Source organism: Cebus imitator, unplaced genomic scaffold, assembly GCF_001604975.1.
Source record: "Cebus imitator isolate Cc_AM_T3 unplaced genomic scaffold, Cebus_imitator-1.0 Scaffold154, whole genome shotgun sequence".
NCBI lineage: Eukaryota > Metazoa > Chordata > Mammalia > Primates > Cebidae > Cebus > Cebus imitator.
Genome location: NW_016107469.1, coordinates 351,966 through 373,937, shown reverse-complemented (window position 1 = coordinate 373,937; position 21,972 = coordinate 351,966). Strand labels below are relative to the sequence as shown.

Here is a 21,972-nt window from a genome sequence, read left to right as displayed (position 1 = left end):
ACAGCTGGTCAAACCTTGTTTGCAATACTTATAAAGTTTGACCACATGCCAGCTGAGGCTTTTTGATAAGTGGGAATGGTAGGAAATAAAATTCAGAATGTTGGCAAGTGCTTATTAAATGTTTCCCCCTTTGAAAAATATACTCTCATACATAGAGATATGTTCAAACAGAATCTAGACAGTTTACAGGTAGAGAGACACAAAGGAGAGCAGACATTTTCAAAAGAGGTTCACCTGCTAGTGTCTTGCAATGCAAATTGACTAAGAATACCATAATTTGGAACTCTGCAGGGTTGAGAAAAGCCAGCTGATTCTGTATACAAAAATATACCTGTACAAGCAGAAGCTTCTAAGTGCAACTTCAGAAAGAGATAAAATTGTTGCCCAAGGGCTTTACCAGCACCATTCTTTAAGACATCTTTGAGTGAAAATGAACGGTAGCTTAGCAGCAAAATCCAAATTAAAGGTATTACATTCTCACTCTGGCATATTATTTTTCAGGAACTGAGGCTGCAACGATTAGGTTAAGGGAGATGAATTTATCAGAACAGAGGAGCCAAGAGTTAAGAGTCAAAATTGTCCAGGCTTGCGTGGTTACCTGCTCATAAAATTGTCTTAAAGCCCATCTCCTGGAAGCCCGGTAAGTTTTCCAGGAAATGGTATTGCCCGCTGTGCCTCACATTTGGCTGGCTACAGCTGTACTTAAAGTAATTCCTGGGGCCCTGCACTCACAGCAATAAACAAAACAAAACAAACAAAAGACTCCAAGTAGAGCATCTCCCCAGTTAGAAAGGCCACATGCCTGGATTTCCTGGGATGGTTCCCATTTATGGATATTGTAGATAATGGAATGACTTTTAATTATTTTAGAGCCCGTCTCAATTTACTTTCAGTTTTCACAGTACTTCTCCTCGAGTACAGGCACTGACAAAATGAGCAAAGTTTTACAACTAATGTAGACTCAAAGTAGTAGAGGGAAATTGATGACCAAATTAATCCAAAAAGTAGCAGGGAATACGAGACGGGCTAACCCAGAAACTAATTCTGCTGCTAGGGTCAGGAAGTCCTAAACATACTTGTCCAGTAGGACTCTATAGTTGCTATGTATTTTCCATTTTCTGTCTTACTAAATGAGAGATTTTTAAATTGCTGTTATCCTATCTTCTTTTCTCACCACAACGATATATTGGGAGTGTTAAACGAAGATGGATTTAATTTGTGTCCCAAGATCTACAAAGCGCCAGACCTGAAGCTTGTGAAGAGACTACCGAAAGATCCTAGACTTCAAGCTAAATGTAGTAACTGAATATCATTTTTACACTACCTACATTGAAAGGGAAAGAATGAATTCATTTTATTTAAAGTAAACATACGTGTAGAAAAGTCATATACACAGGCTGGATGTTGGTGGCAGATGCTATAAGTACACTCATACATCAGCCTTTCAAATCACTCCCCTCCTTCCCTTTTTCAGTTTTATGCAATGTCCCAACCTCCCGTGCAACATTAGAAATGGACATTAGACAAAGTTTTTCCAATGAGATATATAAGCAATAGTCTTCTAATGCTGTCTCTTCCTTTTTCTCCTTTACTACCCTGAAACATGGATGGAGAACAGCCTTCACTAAAAATGTTAAAATAGGAAGATAAAATAAGCTTTGTTCTTTGAAGGAAGGGTTGAGTTACCACACTAACTCCCAAATACCTATATCTGAACTTCTTGTTGAATGAAATAAATGAATCTATTCTTTGCTAATGCTGTGGCTTAATGTGAAACTGAATACATTAGTTTTTATACTTGCTGTGTTCTATGTCATTCCTTAACTGTTTAAAATGTGTTTTACAAGGCTTGACTCATGAAAATATACAGGTTTGCATTTTAGCTGGAAAATGATAGGTTCTTGTAGTAAACAATTTGACAGCAAGAAAAATATCCTTATAAACAAGAGGAAAAATAAATCTACCATGTGTAATAAAAGAAGAATGCATAGTCTCACTAAGTCTTACTCTACTAAACCATTTCTGAACTAAATAATTTGTTAACCAAGGCCCCTGGTTTAGGGTTTACCACTTTGTGAATTTGGCTTTTTTTTAATCAACAGAAATTAAGAATTTTTACTGCACGAACTTGATAAATAAAGTACTGCTAGAGCCAGGTTATTTGTTTTGCAGTTTTCCTTTGATTAAAAATAGTTCTCTTCTTAAAGAGTGATTCATATTTCTAATTTTAAATGTTTTCATTGTTTAAGAGTGAGCTGGTTTTGTTTCTATGGGAATAAGGTATTTTATTCCATCCAAAATTAAACAAATATATATTCCTTTTCTGGACTCAGAATTATTGTATGTGTGCCTGTGTTTTGTTTTGATTTTTGATTTTAATTTACATGTGCTGTATCTCTGTAGAGCCAATCACTTATTTAGCCAATTTTCTTTTGGCAGCCATCAAAATGACTAATTTCTTTATAATTACTTATTCCAACTTTTCAAATATTTTTAGATTAGTCTTCTAGATATGGTCCAAATACACATTTCCTATCATTAAAGCAAACAAATATTTTTTTTGCCCAAGTTATCAGAGTTTAACACATTATGAGATGTTTCACTCTACCTAGAGAAATACTCATGGCTTTCATAAAATCAATAAAGCCTAATTGTGTGACTTCAATAGAAAAAAACAAGTTCCTGCCCAAGTAACCATCTCCGAATATAACATCACTGCTGAAGTATTTTAATTGTAAAAAGATCCTGTAATATTCCAAATAGTATTGTACCAGCTTTTATTAAAAGATATGTTGATAAAATAAATAATGGGCCAGGCATAGTGGTTCACGTCTGTAATCCTAGCACTTTGGGAGGCTGAACTGGGTGGTTCACTTGAGGTCAGGATTTTGAGACTAGCCTGGTGAACAAGGTGAAATCCCGTCTCTACTGAAAATACAAAACAAATTAGCCCTGTGTGATGGCAGACACCTGTAACCCCAGCTACTTGGGTGACTGAGGCAGAAGAATCACTTGAATTGGAGAGGTGGAGGTTGCATGGAACCAAGATGGCACCACTGCACTCCAGTGTGGGTGACAGAGCAAAAGTCTGTCTTCAAAGATAAGTAAAATAAGTGACTACTGAATATACATGATTAATAAACACATACATATATAAAAATGTATGTTCATTAAAATAAGCTATGCGGGTATATATCAAAATATCAGAGAGAGAATTTGTGAAAATGTTATTTTATTATTAATATTTTTTCTGTTGCAATAAAAAATGTATTTTCAAATATGTTCTAGTAATTGTGAATGATCTAATTCCAACTCGGCCTAGAAGGCAGGGCATCAACTGAGAAAATCCTCAGCCAGAAACTTCCTGCCAGAGCCATCCTGAGGCAAAGCAGCAGCAGCAGCCTTTCAAACAGTAATTAAATTCTCTAGTTACAGCTTAATTCCTTAAACTCTGACCCAGCAAATGGAAATACTATAAGACAATCAATTTTCACATTTCCTCTTAGTGATTTATCATGAATTATGTAACCCACTTTTATTGCAATATTGGCGTCTCTCTTGTTATTGAATGAAGATCCCTAATACTATTATCTTCAAATTCTGTTATAGCAGATGGACAAACTCTAAGTTCAAAACCCAATGATGATGCAGAGAATCTTTTCCCACTTGCATTTAACAGGAGCAATTTAGTTATTGAACTTTAAAAAAAAACAAAAACAGAGACAAAAACAAAAAAAACAAGAACCCTCAACACTGTAAGTTCTCTCAAAGCTTTTCTTTGTATTTTAAGGCACTGTAAATCCATTTTAGAAGTCAGTAACATAGCAGAAGATAAAAATAAGAACAAGAAAGGAATTCTATTATTAGCATGACTTTTGGAAAAGGAGAAGAGGAGTTCACATACTGGCTTTTAAGGGTTGACTGAAGAAAGCACTTACATTTTAACAGATCATGGAACCAAAGGACAAAATATAACCTCATAAACTACATTAATCTCCCTGAACCACCTTCTAGAACCCAAAATTAGATTATAAATATTTCAAAGCTTTGTGTTACATGTTTATATTTAATAATTTCTCCACAGATGTTACAGAATAAACTTGTTTTAACAGCTGTTTGATAATTACTAAATAACATTAAAATAGTTTAATAACAGTAAGTGAATATTAAGCTATTAAAATATTATTAAAATTATAATGTAAATATAATTAATATTAAAATAATGAATGTTAAAACTTTCAAAGGAAATAACCCTGTGTTCATTTTGCTACAAAAAGACCACTTAAGAGGAGAGAGATAAGAGAACAGGCAGATCAAACTGTTCCCTCAAGAAATTAGAAGAGTGTGTGTGTGTGTGTGTGTGTGTGCATGTGTACATGGGTGCTCATGTGCTTGTCATGATTCCTATTCACTATTTCTTTGGTTCACCTTGTGTTTCCTTAGCTCAAACCCTGTATTCATGGTTTTCCTAGTTAAGATGTCTTTTCCCTACTCCTCTGGTGAACACTTACCTGCCTTTCAAAACCCACATAAAGAGTCATCCCTAATATGTGTGTGTGTGTGCATTCATTTCTGTAGACACCTGGCTTCTTTTCTCTTTGCTATTCCACCACTTTCCTTTCTAGAAGAGAGGATCTGCCATTCTTTCAAGAAACTTTGAGGCAATGATGGAAATGGCAGTAACAAGTTGTGGTTCCATCAGTTTCCCAGCCAGACTTTATCTGAACACCAAACTTGAATCAGAAGAGGCCATCACAAAGGTAAATACTGTCAACTTACATCCCTCTCATCCCAAATATCAGCAATGTAACAGCACAGTACAGGCTTATAAAAAAAGATTGTACTAATCACCAAGGAACTGCTGGAGAAATGTTAGGAAATCTCACATTCCAATTAACCTTTCCACTTAAGTCTAAGCTTCAACCAATTATCTTGAATGGAGCAAATGTTCTTAAGAATTCACAAATAGTAATGTTGGTTATACTTCAGTCCTCTCTTGGCTCTTTTGCTAGAAATGAAAAATGCAAAGAGATAGAATTTTTGAAAACGCCAAGTCACTGCACAAATACTATAAAACACTTGGCAACACCTGTGATATTTTGGCACTGGTACCCATCTGTCTGCAGTATTACCCTTTATCATTAAATTACAAACTTAGGCACCGTAAGAACTAAAGTTGAATAAATATTTTTATGAACAGCTCAATAAAAATTTACCAGACACCTGTTTGAATGTATTTAAAATTTCCAAAAGTTTGTGAAATAAAACATAAAACAACCCAGTTTGGTCAAATATAAGCACAGCTTATGTTTTAAAAAGTATAGCAAATACTTTATCATCCATGCTCTAGATGATTAAAAGGTAAGACTGATGATTCAGATACAAATCATTCTAATGAAAGCTATTACTTTAGGTTGAACCATATAATTGTTCTATTTTTGTAGGTCAAAAGGGTCAAATATCAAAGATATCATGTGGCTTGATCTTGTAATGAACAGTTCTGCATGACAAAGTCTTGACTGTGTCCTCAGTGACAATCCATTTTGTACTTTACAAGAAAGTCTATTATATTAAAAAAATAACTAGTGCATTCACAAAACCTAGTCTAGTTATTAATCAAGATACTGAAGAGATCAGTGTGGGGGAGATGGAGAGAAATAAAGAACAGGATTGTATAGCTTAAAACAAAGTTGAGGAATCCCTGGAGATCATCAAGATATACTAAATTTGATTCATTTGAGAACAGCATTGATCCTAGAGGGGATCATTTAGACATTAGTGAATACTTTTCTAGAAATTCAGCCACTCCTCAGGGAACTTCCCATTTCCTCCGTCACCAGATAGGGATTAATTCTGTCTACTCAAAGAGATCTAAAGCTTTCAAGCTCACAAGAGAATATTATCCTGACATGCGACTCTAAAATAGGGGGCAGTAAAGATGACGTGCGACTCTAAAATAGGGGGCAGTAAAGAAACTTACGGCTGTTAAGAATTTTCTTGGGATTCTAAAACTGCAAGATCCACACTCATAAGGAGTAGTTGATATAGAAAAAAGATTTCTAAAAAGTGGTGAAAAGAGAGTTGGGTGCGAATATTTAAAAAAAGGCACAATAAAAGCTAGGCAAAACAGTCGGAAGTCTCAGGTCAGGATGGAGTGGTCAAAGACGGTAACAAAAGTTAGTGAGGTCAGTAGAGAGAATTAACCTAAGAGCTATATTTGAGTTGCATGCCACACTGATCCCTTTTCCATAAATAGAAAGCCATCCAAGGGGATTGTTTTTCTCTAATTGTGCACTGGTTACTACCCGTACTTAAAGGACTCTAACTGCAGAGTAGCCTCCAAAATCCAAGATTGTCTAGAGCTCCAGTTCATAAATACATTGACTGCCTAATTTTTCCCAAATGTATCAATTTTTTTTCCTACAACAAAACTCTTATATTACAAAATAGATTGGGTTCAAATCATTTAGTTTCACATCAGTCCTTGGGAATGAATATGCAATTGAAAAATAAAATTGAATTATTTGTTTTAAATCTGCCATGGAACAAAGCAAGGAACAAATAATTGCTTAAAACTAAACATTTGTTAAAGCATGTCTTAAATCATTTTAAATATGGCCCTTGTACCAGAAATATTAAAAGGATAAAGTTAGTATCTCCTTTCTGATGAAATTTTTCCCGTACATGTATTTAATTATCTGCCAATAGTAGAGTTTTATAAAGTTATAAACCTATGATGTCAGAGGGTGTCTTAGACATCATCTTGCAATGTAAGTCATGTCAAATGTTCCCCCAGAGTTAGTGGTAGGTTTCCATCCCGTGCTTTCTGATCCTTATATGTTGTTCTGCAAGGACAGAGTGAAAAAAGATGACATGAATCTAATACTAGTAAAAGCTCAAGAGGTTATTTCCTACTGCTTATTTTAGTGCTTTTACTAAGTCAAAGTAAGCGGTGTCTCTTTTATTATCCCTCCAAGTTCAATTCTAGTCAAAATCAGCTTCAAAATAATCTTTGTTGGATAGAGACATACTGAAAGAAAATAACAAACATATCATGAAGACTAAAGGCCTTCTTAAAATTTCATCAGGCAGGAAAACATGGTGGAGATGCTAATAAAAGTGTAAACATTTGAGTTCATCATCATAATATTCAGGCACCATGCACAGAAAAGAAAGGGGTGCCTTTGGAATTATTTGGAAGAAAATGCCATTAGAAAAGAAAGGAGAAATAAGAATGAAACAGTAGTGCAAATATATTTCTTAAATTAGCAGTAAAAGCGTATAGAAGGCGCTTTCATTGGTTAAAAAAATCAATTTTAGAAATTATCATTTGAAAATAATTACTAAGTAGATTTTTATGCTTACTTTATACTCAAAATTATTTTAGGAGGTCCCTATCCTTAAGTAGCTCAAGACTTAGGTAAAGAAAATTACACTAACATATATAAAATACATAAAAATTTTGAGGCACTATATCAAAAATGATCTCAAATGTCACAAGACTAATGGAGAAAAATATCAAATACAAATAGATGTGCCTGAGATGGCACAGTCTTTTAATTTTGAGTAATGACTTTTTATACAGAATTCAAAGAGTAAGGTCTAAAAACTTCACAACAGTATTACATCCTACTTAGCCCATCAAGGAACTTGGGGTTCTGTGCTATCTACAATTTCAGAAAAGTTGGAGACATTTTTTTCTCAGCCATAAATGTAAGAATCTCAATATACATGATACTGTATTTCTTTTATACAAGATTTTGGATGTGTTGGACACTGTAAAACATTAATGTCACACCATAAAGGATGGTGGTGGTTGGGGTCATTGATATTATTGTGTGTTCATCATGGTCATCAGCAGAGTCATCATTATCATACTAGTAGCAGCAATTTTATATCATCTTGACTTTGTGGGGTGTGAATAATTGGTGGAATACTGATTCTGCTAACACAGTGAATGCATTTTTTGTCAGAGTTTTAAAAAACCATTTATTGTGGTATAATTGAAATACAGCTAAATGCATGCATTTTAAATGTACAAATTTTTTAGGTCTTGGCATGTGCATTCACCAATGGGACCATCACCATGATTAACAGAATTAAAGTTATATTTCAAAACTTTCTCCAAAAGTTCCTTTGAGCTTCTTCATGATCATTTCCTCTCATCCTTTCCTTTGCTTACTTCCCAGGAAACCTCTGATATGATTTCTTAGGAAATTAATCTGAATTTCAAATTTTCTGTACTTTTATGTAAATAAAATTATACTGCAAGAACTCCTGTCTGAATTCTGTCACTCACCATAACTATTTTGAGACTTACTCATGACACTGTGTATATCAATAACTCATTCATTTTTACTATTAACAGTATTTCAGTCTCTAGATAGACGACAGCTTGTATCTCTATTCACCTACTGATGAAGACTTGGGTTGTTTTCAGTTTTTAGCTATTACAAAAAAGCAGCTATGAATATCTGTATACAAGTTTTGTATGGACACATGTTTTCTTTTCAATAAATTAATGAATTTTTTTCCCAAGTGCTTTACCATTTTATATTCCCACCAACAATAGAGTTCCAGTTCTATCACATTCTCACCAACGCTTAGTGACAACAGGATAAAGATACAGAGGAGAAAACTAGAAGTGTATCATTATAACTATCTCATATTGTATGTGAAGTAGTATTAATATGATATTACTGGCATGCTGTTATAACTTAAAGATATATACGTAATAAACTCTAAAGCAATCACTAAAATAACAAATAATGAGATATGAATAACCCAACAAACTATATCAAACACAATTATAAAAAATATTCAAGTGGTCCAAAAAAGGCAAAAAATAACAATAGGGACAAAGAACATACTATTATACTAAGTATGAAGTGATTTTCATACGGTTTTAATTTGAATTTCCCTAATAATTAAAGATACTGAAGATATTTTCATGTGTTTACTTGCTATCAATACAAATATCCCATGTGTACTTTAAAATAGTATGTATTTTGTTCTTGTTGGGCAGAGTGTTCTATGTAGCATACCTACAAGTAGTATAACTACTTGTTTCTGTATTTAAAGTGTATTTTTTATAGGCAAGATATGCTTGCATGTTGCTTTTTCATTCAATCTGACAACCTCTGCCTTTTATTCAGGGCATTTAGATTGTTTTTTAATTTAATGTGATCACTGACATATTTAGGTTTTAGTCTATTGTCTTGCTATTTGCTTTCTATTTTCCTCCATTTGTTTATTATTCCTTTATAGGATTTATCATTTTTGATATTAAAATTTGTCTACTTTATTGGTATTTTAGCCATAACTTTTTTTGTTTTCTCATTTTAGTGGTTGCTTTCAAGTTTATAATACACCTCTTTAAGTGGATATTTACATGATAATAGAATATACAGACATGAGTTGTGTTCTGTTCATTTTGCTTGTTGGGATAGATTATTTAGGAAAAATGTGTTGGCCCCCTGAAGCTCTGGCTCTCTCACATGTAAAAGAACAACAATCATAATGACAATGATTAGTTGTGAAATACCATACATATGATGGAATTTGAGATACAGTACATGACTATACAAATATCCATGCCTAAAATTAAGATTTTATTTGTAGTGATGTGGGTTTTGCTTCAGATATTTCTTCCTGGCCATTAATATTTCTTGAACACACTGCTTACCTATTTAGAACTTCCTTTTCCCAGCCTTCAAATATTACCTTCCTTTAAACATCTTTTATTTGGAGTCAAATAACTATCCTATTGTCGAGACAGTAGCACAAGGCAGAACTGGCCACTTCTACCCACCTCCCTAAGACCGCCTCCCCCTACTGAGGATGTCAGCCTCAGCATCATCTCCATTCCAATTGTACTGAAAGCTATGAGACAAAAACAAACAAACAAACAAAAAAAAACCAAAAAAAAAATCATTTGCCTTTTATATTTATCTCAGTGTCTGTAACACTGCGAAAAGTACCTCACACTGACATAATGTTCAATGAATTATTTCTCTACAGAGTGTTGGGGTTGATACTGAAAAAAAGCAATTGCTCAGAAAGCTGAATTTTACATTATACAGATCTAGATCAACAGGGACCTGCCCAGTGTGGCCAGGAACAGCACTAGCATGCTGATTTTCTTTTTCTGCTTTCAAAGTAGGTGGTCTATACAAGTGGTACATCCAGGAAGTGAGGGAATGAACCAAATGGAGATAGACTGTCATTTTAGTTTTGAGATCTTGAAAATACTGCTAAATCTGTTGTAGTGTAATACTAGGTATACTACACTCAGTGGAAATTGCTTCAACCCACATTGGAGTGACTAGCAAGCCATTAGGACTTCCCTTGTTTCCCTTCCACACATAAAACATACAAGTGATAGTTTTAAGATGTTCCAATCATTGATAGACCAATAACCCAGGAGCTATACGGTGTTTTTTTTTTTGTTTGTTTTTGCAAAAATGAATTGAGCTAATTAGTGAAAAATCCAAAGAGGTTTCCAGCATCAAATTGAGTGCTGCAGTTGGGAAACACGTGGCCAAGGCTATTAGATACCATGGGGAAGCAAACAAACAAGAAAATCTATTGAGTAGTGATCAAGAACCAAATCAGCCTGCAGAGAAGAAAGGGAAAGCGGAAAAGAAAGGGAGATAGGGGTACAGTGAAAGGAGAGAGTATGTGTGTAAATAGAAAGATAGAAAAACAAATACAGGTGAATAAACTTTCAGAGAAAAAGAGAGGAATAAATAACCATAATCATTTCTGCCACTGGGACATTTGTTTGGCTTCTCCTGGATTCCTGCAAGGACTTTCTGTTCTCATATATTAAAATCTGTCCCCACCTAATCCCTTTCCATGTACTAGTTTAATTGCAGAGGGTTTTCTTTCCTGTGACTGAGACAGACTTCTGCAGAACAGTCCCTATTACCCCAAAGATTGCTGTTTGTACCCCAACTGCGCCCTAAAGATTTGGAAGATTTTATTTAAATTCTGTTTGGCTCTCAATTTAAAACTAAGTAAAGTTCATAGCACCTTGCATCTCTGTCTATGGAATATTGCATGATATCTGTAAAGAAGTATCCTGACGTGATATTTTCTAGTTTACTGACTGTGAATTAATTCTCTTTGGTGACCCTAACTTCATATTTTATGACATTCAATTCAGGTATCTCCAAAACTCCTTCTGCTATTTATTATAAGACCCTTAGATTTTAGTGGGAAGCAGTAATTATGTAAATTATGTTCTATTGGCTTTGCTGTGTGTGGATAGGGAATGGCTCAATCTCATTTAGTAAGCAAAGGGAAGAATTGGTTATTATATCTCCCTCCTGCTAGACATAATCACAATGTAGGCAATGATTAGTAAAAAATCTAAATAAGTAAATAAATCCTAATCCCATAAAGTGTGACTGAACTCCTTGCTTTAGAAAGCTGTAGAACTATCTTCAATGACAAATGACTTCCTGATATTGACACCATCACTGTAAAATGTCTCAGGCGACTGAGGAAATGCTTCTTCCCATATAGCCTAGGAAGAGACTGCTAGTAATCTAGGCAATAAATCAGATTCATGATGATGCTCAGGCTGTCATTTTAAAATATGAGTCTGCTGTGCTATCAAATATTTTTAAATGTGGTATTAAATAAACTATCTTACACAGAGCTTAGTTTATGCTTAATTCATACTCAGCCCCGGCTGAGCAGCACTTGCCATGGTGGAGAGCCATAGGCCCGAGGGACTCTGTGCACCACATCTGGGTAGCTAGGAATTGAACGTGGCTGCCACATTGTTCAAAAAGTCCAAGACAATCATGCCTCTAAACAACAACATTATGAGTTTAGTGTTACTGCCTGTCAAGATGGGGTATAACTTTCAGCACATTTGCCATGGTGAAACTGAGATTCAAAGAGGTTAAGGGTTCTCCAGGAAGTCAAGAAACATGTTAGACCCAGAACCATTCTGGAACTCAGGTTTATAATCTTGTAGGCCAGATCGTTTTTGGTATAATATGGAATCACTCTTTAAGTCAATAGCTTCCATGGTATTTAACTACAGTGCTTTACATATAAGCTTCACTCACTAAATGTAGGTGGAATTAAACAGATACTCCAAGAAGCAAGTGGAGCTGATTGTCCAGTCAGTTACATAAGTAGAATATTTAAATGCCATTACCATGCCTATTCAACGCTACTATAAATGAGGACATATTTGCGCTCTTACCAGAAGCATTTTGTTGACTAGACTTTCTCAACATAATTCTTTACTCCAATGCTTAACATCAATTAAAAGCAGATTAAGTAACACATATCTACTATCACCTTTATGACCTACCTCCACTCTTGCAGGGAGTCAGCATGAAATTTGCTTTTATTTTAGAAGTTTGCAAAAAGGAGGCACCAAAATCTCAACTATAGAGTCCACAGAAAACAGCACCAACATATGCACAAAATGTCAGTCCCCTAACTCTCAAATTTCTTATTCAAACTGGCAGACCATACTGGCATTTTCTCTTTATAACTCACTGAGAGACTTACTTGTCTTCCTCCTGAGGGACTGGTTTATGATAAGCATAAAACATTTCATTAACAGGAGCAAAGGAAAGTGAAATTGAATGTCATCATTAATCATGAAATGATCAACTATAAACTTAGGATCAAAGAGCAAAGATACCCAGCACCTTAGATTTATATGATACTTTCTCATTTTCAAAGCATTTTCGTATGTGTTATCTTAATTAATCTTTACGTGATGTTTTAGGAATTAGACATTTATTTACAACCCCTTGTAACTCAGATTTCTGCAAGGGCTTAATTGGTCATGCCTCTGTTCTCTGCAAATGCTGTCGAGTGCCCCATTCTGAAATCACACAGCATCCATAGTATTCTAAAGATTAAATATTCTAACTCTTTGTTTTAACTTGTAGTAAGAGAGATAAAATTAAAATTGAAATTATTTAGCATTAAAATCTCTGGAGGGCACTGAAGTGCCATTTATGGGGGATAATTAAGGCCAAATTAAAGTTGAAAAACTATTTCAACTACATTTTCATTTTACCAGTTTTACTGCTTGCCTTGATAAGGTCCACAGCATTTTTTCAAGTGAAGAGTTTGGATAGAGGGGGAAAAATCACACTTCCTAATTTTCACTTGTATCTTATTTGTGGCTTCACAACAGGGGGCTACTTTGTAGTATCGAATGTACTAGAACCCATTTGAGCTTTGATTTTCTCATCAGTGAAATGAGGAAGCTGGACAAAACTACCTCTTAGATTTATTTCCCAGTCTCAGTTCTCTGACTCTTACTTTGGTAGAACTTTTTCTTTTATAGCAGTCTGTTCAGTGGTCCTCCCTTGGCCTCACTACTCAAGTTGGAACTTTTTGGCATGAGAATATTGCTGTCATATTTAGTGTAAAGACCTGAAGCTCAACACAAAAGGTATAATCATGTTATTAATGCTAATAATAATGTAGCTATCATTTTAAATACTTAATAAGTTCTATGAAATTTATATATAATATCGATCTCAAAAAAACCTAACAATTTGGTGAGATACGATTATCCCTATCTTTTATATTAGACAAGATAAAGCTCAGAAGTGAAAGCAACACTATTAATAAAACATCCTATTTTCAGGACATCAGTATACATTTTTCCACCCCAGTTCACAGGGCAGAACTGTCAGGGTAAGGGGAGGCATGGATGAGTTCATCTGTGATGTGTACGCATTTTTCAAAGTCTCAACATAAATTCACTGTGAACTCATTTCTTTCTGCAAAACAGAACCATTTATATAAAGAAAAGGTAACTTTGCAGTTCTCATGCCATTTTTATGATAAAAGAAAAGATGCACCAGTAGCTTCAAAATAGTATTTCTGGAGTCAGTGATATTGAGCCTCTGTAATAAGAATAAAATCACAGAGTTCAGGAAACTGATGACAGAATTAATGCCAAAAACTGTTGGCATTTATTTTCAATATTCTAAAAGGAGACAAATAGTAATTACAAGTGTAACTTCACTTAAAGTTAATATTTTATCAGTAAAATGGAAAATATTGTAAAAAATTACGTACTTTTATATAGTATACATAAAAATACATATAAAAAGCATTACAGTACATATAGTACTTTTCATACATGGCCAGGTATAAATTTCTTCTTCGAAATGATGTTAAAAAATACATATATCGTTATTGCTAGCACAGATGGTGTCTCCTACCAAAAGGAAAACAGGCACAGAACATAGAAAATTTTATGAAAACTGTCAATAATAATATAGATAATGCTCAGTTTAATGGTCCATTCCAGTGTGCACTTCTGTGCACTTGCCCCATGAACCAGGATGCTTTTAGGCCAGTCTGGTGGAAACAAGCACTATTCCTGTTCTGGATGAGCACTGCAAACTGTCTCATCTAGTGCTTGGGTGGCCCTAGATGGTATTCTCACATGCATCATGATTTAGCTGCACTTATCATTACTCAGCTGATTTCTAAAGGAGAACCCTTGGAAGGGTTAAAATATATTTCTATTTTATTTTACTGATTACAACTGGATAAATATTTATAGACATTTTATTCTCTTTGACATGCCCTATGTTGGTTCTCATACTGTTTTATTTTGTTTTTTGCTTATCAATCAAATTCAGATTTTCAGACTTTCTATTCTAGTCAAGAGGGATTAACAGGGGCCAGAGATACCCTCTCACATAAAAAATCAAGCAGTCAATAAAATATATCAAACAATGATTTTCAATATAATGGAGATATGCCCATGATAAGCAGTGATCCCTGAGAAAGAGAAAAACAAGCAAAGAAAGTGAGCCCTATAATTACTTCAGCTTATTGCCTTGAGGGAGTTTTTTTTTTTATAAGCGTTGCATGTTTTTAAAAATTTAAGTTGAGGCATGGAAGATTAAAAGACCCAGTTAGGATTTCCTACGATGGAAAAGAAAATACATAATATGAAAACACAGTGGCTTACATTTTAGCAGATTAGACATTAGCAAAGAAAAGCTTAGTGAATTTAAACACACACAATAGAAGTAATCCAAAGTGAAACACAGAAAGAAAAAAGAAGAAAAAATAAATTAGGAAAAGTTGGGGGGTAGGGGGCAAGAGGAGAGAGAACATTAGGACAAATACCTAATGCATGCAGGGCTTAAAACCTAGATGATGGCTTGACAGGTGCAGCAAACCATCATGGGACAAGTATGCCTATGTAACAAACCTGCACATTCTGTACCTGATAATGGGAAGGAATGGGAAAGGGAAGGGGAAGGGGAAGGGGCACTTAACCAAAGCAGATACGTATCACATAAGCACATGATAACAGGCTCAAAATTATTGTCTTTAGGGAAATGCGAAATACAACCACTATAAGATAACACTACACATGAATCAAAATGTCCAAAATTTCAAAAGCTGGCTTTACCATGTACAGATACTCCTCAACTTAAAAGGGTGTCATATCATGAAAAACCCATCATAAGACAAAACTATCATAAGTTTAAAATGCACCAAACATGGGCAATATAGCAGATGGTCCCCAGCTAAAAATTGGTTCGATTTAGGATTCATAAACTTTATGATGGTGCGAAAGTGATAGGCATTCAATAGAAACTGTAACCCAATTATAAGTCCTAAAAATCACCTCAGCTTACAATGGGATTACACCATGATAAATATATTTTAAAGTAAAAAATCATTATGTCCAATCATCATAAGTCAGGGACCATTTGTATTGGAAGGATGTGTTTGACCTAGAGCTCTCAAACTCACTACATTTGTAGTGGAAGCGTAAAATGGTACAGTCATCTGGAAAACACATCTCAAATATTAAACATATCCCTAATATGTGATCTAGCTATCCATTCCACTCTGTGTATTCATTCAAGATAAATAAAAACATATGGCCACACAAATATTTATGTGCAAATATCAGTTTTAATATGAGTCACTCATTTAACATATGGGTCACTTTGTTGTCATTAACCAAAAACTGGAAACAAACCAAAATATCTATCAAGAGGTGAATGGTAAAATAAACTGTGATATATTAATAAAATGGAATGCTACCCAGCAATAAAAAGAAATAAACTATTGATATATCCTACAACTTGGATGGATCTCAAAATAATTATGTTGAATGAATAGAACCACTCAAAGGATTACGTACCATATTGTTCTAGTTACAGGAAATCCTAGAAAATGCAAAATGAAAAGTATTCTATAGCATCAGAAAGCAAACCAGTGACTGCCTTGGCACATGGGAAGTCAAAAGGAATGACTTTCCATGAGGCATAAAGAATCTTTTGGGGGACAGATGGATATGTTCATTATGTTTTCTGTAGTGATGATTTCTCAGGAGGCACACATATGTCAAAACTTAACAAACTGTATACTTAAAATGTATAGATTTCAGGTTATGTCAATCTTTTCTCAATAAAACTGTTTCTAAGCTTTCAAATATCCAGCTTCCTGAAAAACTGGAAGCTCCAGCTGCATTCTGTCTGCATGATCGTATGGCAATGGAAGCCATTTCTTTTCTGATAATCACCTGTTCTCTCGTTTTCCATAGTCTTCATTCCTCCCCTTTGTTGTTCCTTTCCTGCTTTATTCATTTACTTGACTCCAATAGGAATTTTAATTTGTACCTACCAATTATTTCTTATCTTCTATTTTATCAAAGGGGTATTAGTCTCTCTCCTAAGTCTGAAGGGAGAAATCCTCCAAATCCCATAGTTTACTCTACAGTACCCTCTGTTATTTGGTTCCAACTGATTTTCCAAACCCATTTATTAAGATTTCCTTCATCAGACCACATATGCAAGAAACTCTACTTCTTAGACAATATTGCCCACATTCCCAAATAAGCTATATGTTCTGGATGTATTTACTTATCATGGTAATGAGATTCATGGTTAAAGCATTTGCAATGAGAGAACTAAAGAAAAAAGACCATCTTTAACAAATGCAGGAATTATTTCTACCAAATAAAAACTGAAATTCTTTTTTTTCTAAGAAGCAGAGGTAAAAAGAAAAGAACCTTTGAGAGAAAAATGAGTTCCTGCTGTTCAGTGAATGACATAAGAGGTTTAAAACTAAATGTTCTCATAGAAAATGCAAGGTTATAACAGTTAATCATCAGCCATCTCACTAGCATAAGCTAGTGTAGATGTGGTTCTACCCCAAGTGATGGGCTAGTGATGCTCTAAGTCCATTGTCTTTAATTACACATCTCCACATGTCAAGATACTGTTGAATCAAGATTACATTTCTGGTTATGTTGGGTCATACCAAGCTATAGATCATGTTGTGTATCTTTTTTTTTTTTTTTTTAAATCTCCTGTAAAGCCACCCCAGTCATGCCATCATTTTATTGTTTGAAATATTCTTATTCACTTGCTTCCAAAGATGAAGAATAAATAATAAATATTATGAGAGTACTGAGGGAATTTATAACATTACTTTTACTTTTTAATTACTTTTGGGTAAGAGGTTATTAAAATATAATTACTGCATACTTCGCATGCCTGTCTTAAATTCATTCTTAAATATTTTAATATTTGTAAAAGTTTCACAGTATATACTCACAAATAAAACTTCTCATCCCATACTGGATTCAAGTTTCCAAAAATGGTTTTTGTTCTTCTTTTGTTCTTTCCCACTTGAACTGTAACATATGGATCACTAGACCCTGTTTTGTCTTTTGCCTGTAGACCCCGTGCAGAAACCACTGAAATAAATTCAAACAAACATTTTAATGGACAGACCCGTCAGAAACAAAAGATAATTATAACAAAGACAATTTTCATGTCATTTGGTTCCTTGGGTTTACAGATGTAGCCCCATGGCTTTCATTCTCATGACCAACAGAACTTTAAAAAAAAAAGTTTAATAAAAATAAATATACAACATTAAAATCTGTAATTTTTGCTTTTGCCTGCAATGAAGAGCAGCTATATACATACACATGCATATGCATATTAGCTATATACTCATATACATTATTGCATACATGTACAGAGAAATGAGGAAGACATATCTACACTTACATGAAAAATTACCCAACATAATTCAAAGGCCTGCAATCCAAACTCATTTATTTGTGAATCTGTTGTCAATATTGATCAACTCTACACAGTTGAGAAAGCATCTTTATTTATCTTGTAAATACAAAATGAGTAAGTAAAGAGGCTTGGTAAATGTTAACAGGCTGCACAGTCACTTGCTGTTAACATTACAAGCAACTTCAGAAGTCCAATTTACTAGATATCACTAAATGCAAATTGCCCTGACTCCAAGACCAAATGGATGAGGGTTATTGAGCCAGGATTAAGTAAAATAACATCTGTTTTCTCTTTTAAAAAATTAACTGAAGAGATTATTAGATACTGTTATAATTTATCACTGGTAGGCAGCACTGAAAGCTAATTTCTTGTAAACTGCAGGGTACTGATGAATATATTGAAAAAAAGAAACTTTTTCCTGTGAAAGAATTTTTGATTAGAACAAGACACAGACTAAAATTACTTGACTTTTCTAGTATACATTTTCAAAATTCAAAGTACCAACTAGTCTCGTTCATATTAACCTAATTCAAAAAAAGAATCATTTATTTTACCTATAATTATTATTAGCAGTTATTTCTAGGACATAAAAAATCTCAATGTACTGCACATATATGTTTATTACGGCACTGTTTACAACAGCCAAGACTTGGAACCAACCCAAATGCCAATCAATGATAGATTGGATTTTAAAAATGTGGCAAATATACACCATAGAATACTATGCAACCATAAAAAAGGATGAGTTCATGTCCTTTTCAGGGACATGGATTAAACTAGTAAACATCATTCTTAGCAAACTAACACAAGAATAGAAAACTAAACACTGTATGTTCTCACTCATAAGTGGGAGTTGAACAATGAGAACACATGGACACAGGCAGGGGAGCATCACACACTGGGGCCTGCCAGGGAGTAGGGGGCTAGGGTAAGGATAAGCATCAGGAGAAACACCTAACGCAGATGACAGGGTGGTGGATGCAGCAAACCACCATGGCACATGTATAACTATGTAACAAACCTGCACATTCTATATATGTACCCCAGATCCTAAAATATAATAATAAAAAAACCTGAATGTTCAATAAAGTATTTTAAAAATACTTATTTTTACCTGTAATGGTTATTTTTGCAGACCACTTAGATGTCCCATCCAGTACACTCTGTTTGGCCGCCTTTGTATACTGCACAAAATCTTCTTTAGAAATCTGAAACATTTCCTGGATTACTTCGAATACTTCTGGCCGGTTTTTCTCCCTGATCTTCATTCTTTCTTTCATTGCTGTAATAATGGTCTGAGTCTTGTCTTCGGCACCATGTTTAGAGCTCTTTTCTGCTGCTCCTATGATGGAAAAATCAATGGTGATGTGAATGTACATGCCGTTACTTTTTGATGGCCAAAGAGGGAGGAAAAGGAGGAGGAATGGGAGGATGAATGAGAGCTTTCATTCTATGGAGTCAGATGGCTTTTTAGGAAAATATCAGGAGAACGAATTGCTATGCTGAGATTCAGAAGAAATAGTACTCCTTTGTGTTACTGGCAAATAAATTGACCTCCTATGATTCCCAGGCCCTTCTCTTGTATTACTGAACAAAATTAGGTGTTGTGCAAAAATTTGGTTTGAAGTTTCAAAAAAGAATTCAAATACAGCAAAAAGAATGGACACAAGGGATTGTGTTATATACCACATGTATTTCCTCAAAGGGTATCCAAAACAAAATTGAGAAATAGATTAGATATATGCAGCAAATGACACTTGGAAAACAGTAATTCAAACACATCACTGTTATTTGCTGAATATTAAAGTGGAATATAAGATTTTACTTGAAAAGAAACTGATTGAGCTGTTTAAAAAAGATTTGGACACTGCTAGGCTAAATGATCTGTGAAGTAACTGATAGAAGACAGACTTGAACTCTCTTTCTCTAATATAACCAGAGCTTTTAAATGACTGAATACTCATAGTTCACTAAAAACTTTATTTCTGGGGCATTGTTTTTCATGACTGATCTCAACTTTCTGGACATTTTTGTTTGTAACACAAACCCTTCTGTCAGTGAAAGATTTCTAAAATTCCATTTTTGGATCCCCCACCTTAAGCTATTGGCTAGATGTTCTCATGGCTCTGTATGGCTTTCTGGGTTACCCAATATTACACAAGTTAATAATGGACCATGATTTCAATTTCCACAATTCCTTAGAGAGTTTAAAGTAAGAAAGCAAAAACTCATGTACCACTGTCTACAGGAACTGCTGCTGCTAAAATCAAACATTTTTGGTATAGAAGTAACTGAAAGATAGCAAAAATAATTTTAAAAACTTGTGTTCATAGATAGCAATTGCTCTAATTTTCATTGACGTGACTGTAATTTTGCTTAACTAGTATTCTCAGTTTTTTCTGAAATACATTTCTGAAATAGGCATACTAATATCTCATAAACTACTGAAAGATTAAATGGGATGGTTTTTAGGCAGGCATAATTTCTACCATAAAAGATAACATCAGTAATGTTCTTTGAACCTAATTTGTGAATATTGAGCCCAATTTAACTATAGAAATAAAGATAAAGGATGAAAGCAACTATTAACTTTGCTTATGATAAATTCATATACAATTTGACAGCAATAATTTTATGTAAATGTTCATTTATTTGTAGGTGTAATATCTGTTTCCTAGAGAGGAAAAAATGTATTCATGATGAGTGCGAATAGAGGAGGCTAAAATATATGAATATTCCACTGTTAGAAAGAGCAGACTACCTGTCCTTATCTTTTATTTTAATGTTTGAGGACTTAAACCACATTTTAAAAAAAGGAATATAACAAAAATGAATGAATTCCACTAAAGTAATTTAAAAGGACATTATAAATGGCCTACATTGTTGAAACGCTGCCGTGGAATAGCTACACATTTATAAACTGCATGCAAATAAGATGTTTTTAATTGATCACTATTGGATTATCTACACATAATAACATAATTCCATAAGTCCCTAATTATTAAACAGTAAAATTAGCTTAGGCTGAACTAAATAGTTGTAACTACCTAATACGCTTATTTTATTCAAGTATTTAATATTTATAAAATGGAAAGGAGAGTGGTGGCTGGAAGATATTCTCTACGAGACACAAAGTGCCTCAAAAACGTAGTCTGACTGCCAGCTAAGGAATGTCCAAAAGGTTAGATGTGTCACACAAATGTTTATTCTCTTCCAAATTTCTAAACAGCTATTTTTATTGTTGCTATTAATGCTCCCCTAAAGGCTATAGGAAGAAGTGCTAAAGTCATGTAGAGTAAATATATTTTGGATTACCTCTCTAAATTCAGGAAGACCCCATCTAACTACCATCCACACAATAAATGCTCATTCAAGCAATAGATGCCAAATTCAAAGCCAGAACATGAAGAAATTTTTCATCAAAATGAATCAGACTTCTATCCTTGAGGACTGCCTCTTGTCATTAAAAAAAAAAAAAAAAAGTTAGGAAAGCTTCAGCATTAGCTTTGAAATTTCACTTATTCTTACGTATTATTGATGTTATTACAGAAGATCTATTCTAATATCCACAGACAAAAGAGTCATAAACTGAAATTGCCAATTGGAGGACAGCAGGTTAACAGAGACATGTGTTTAAGCAGTTTCTCTGTTATTTCTAGAAAAAATGTATAGTTTTTAAAAATTTCTACTTTTGCATTTTTGATCAGAAGAAAATTATTCATCTTCGATTGTTTAGCTCAGAGATAGAGACAAATTCATAATTAATTTTTGTGACTGATTTACAAGTACTTTCCATTGCCCTATTTATCAAACCCACCTGTCTTAGGTTTCTAATGAAACTCTTTTTTATATAGTTGCGATTTGCCATGAATTTCTATCCCTGTGGTTTTTTTTTTTTTTTTTT

The 21,972-nt window shown here is 34.0% G+C and overlaps 1 protein-coding gene across 2 annotated transcripts in view; it reads right to left on the bottom strand.

Annotated features, from left to right (window-relative positions):
- The window catches only part of UNC13C (unc-13 homolog C), a 625,259-nt gene that overhangs the window by 328,086 nt on the left and 275,201 nt on the right, over positions 1–21,972 (bottom strand). For both annotated transcript variants that reach the window (XM_037743781.1, XM_017543349.2), the window contains exons 9-10: positions 19,183–19,410; positions 17,593–17,734 (exon numbers count right to left, since the gene is read on the bottom strand). In XM_037743781.1, coding sequence (XP_037599709.1) covers positions 17,593–17,734; positions 19,183–19,410 — 370 coding nt within the window. The remainder of the gene's footprint in view (positions 1–17,592; positions 17,735–19,182; positions 19,411–21,972) is intronic.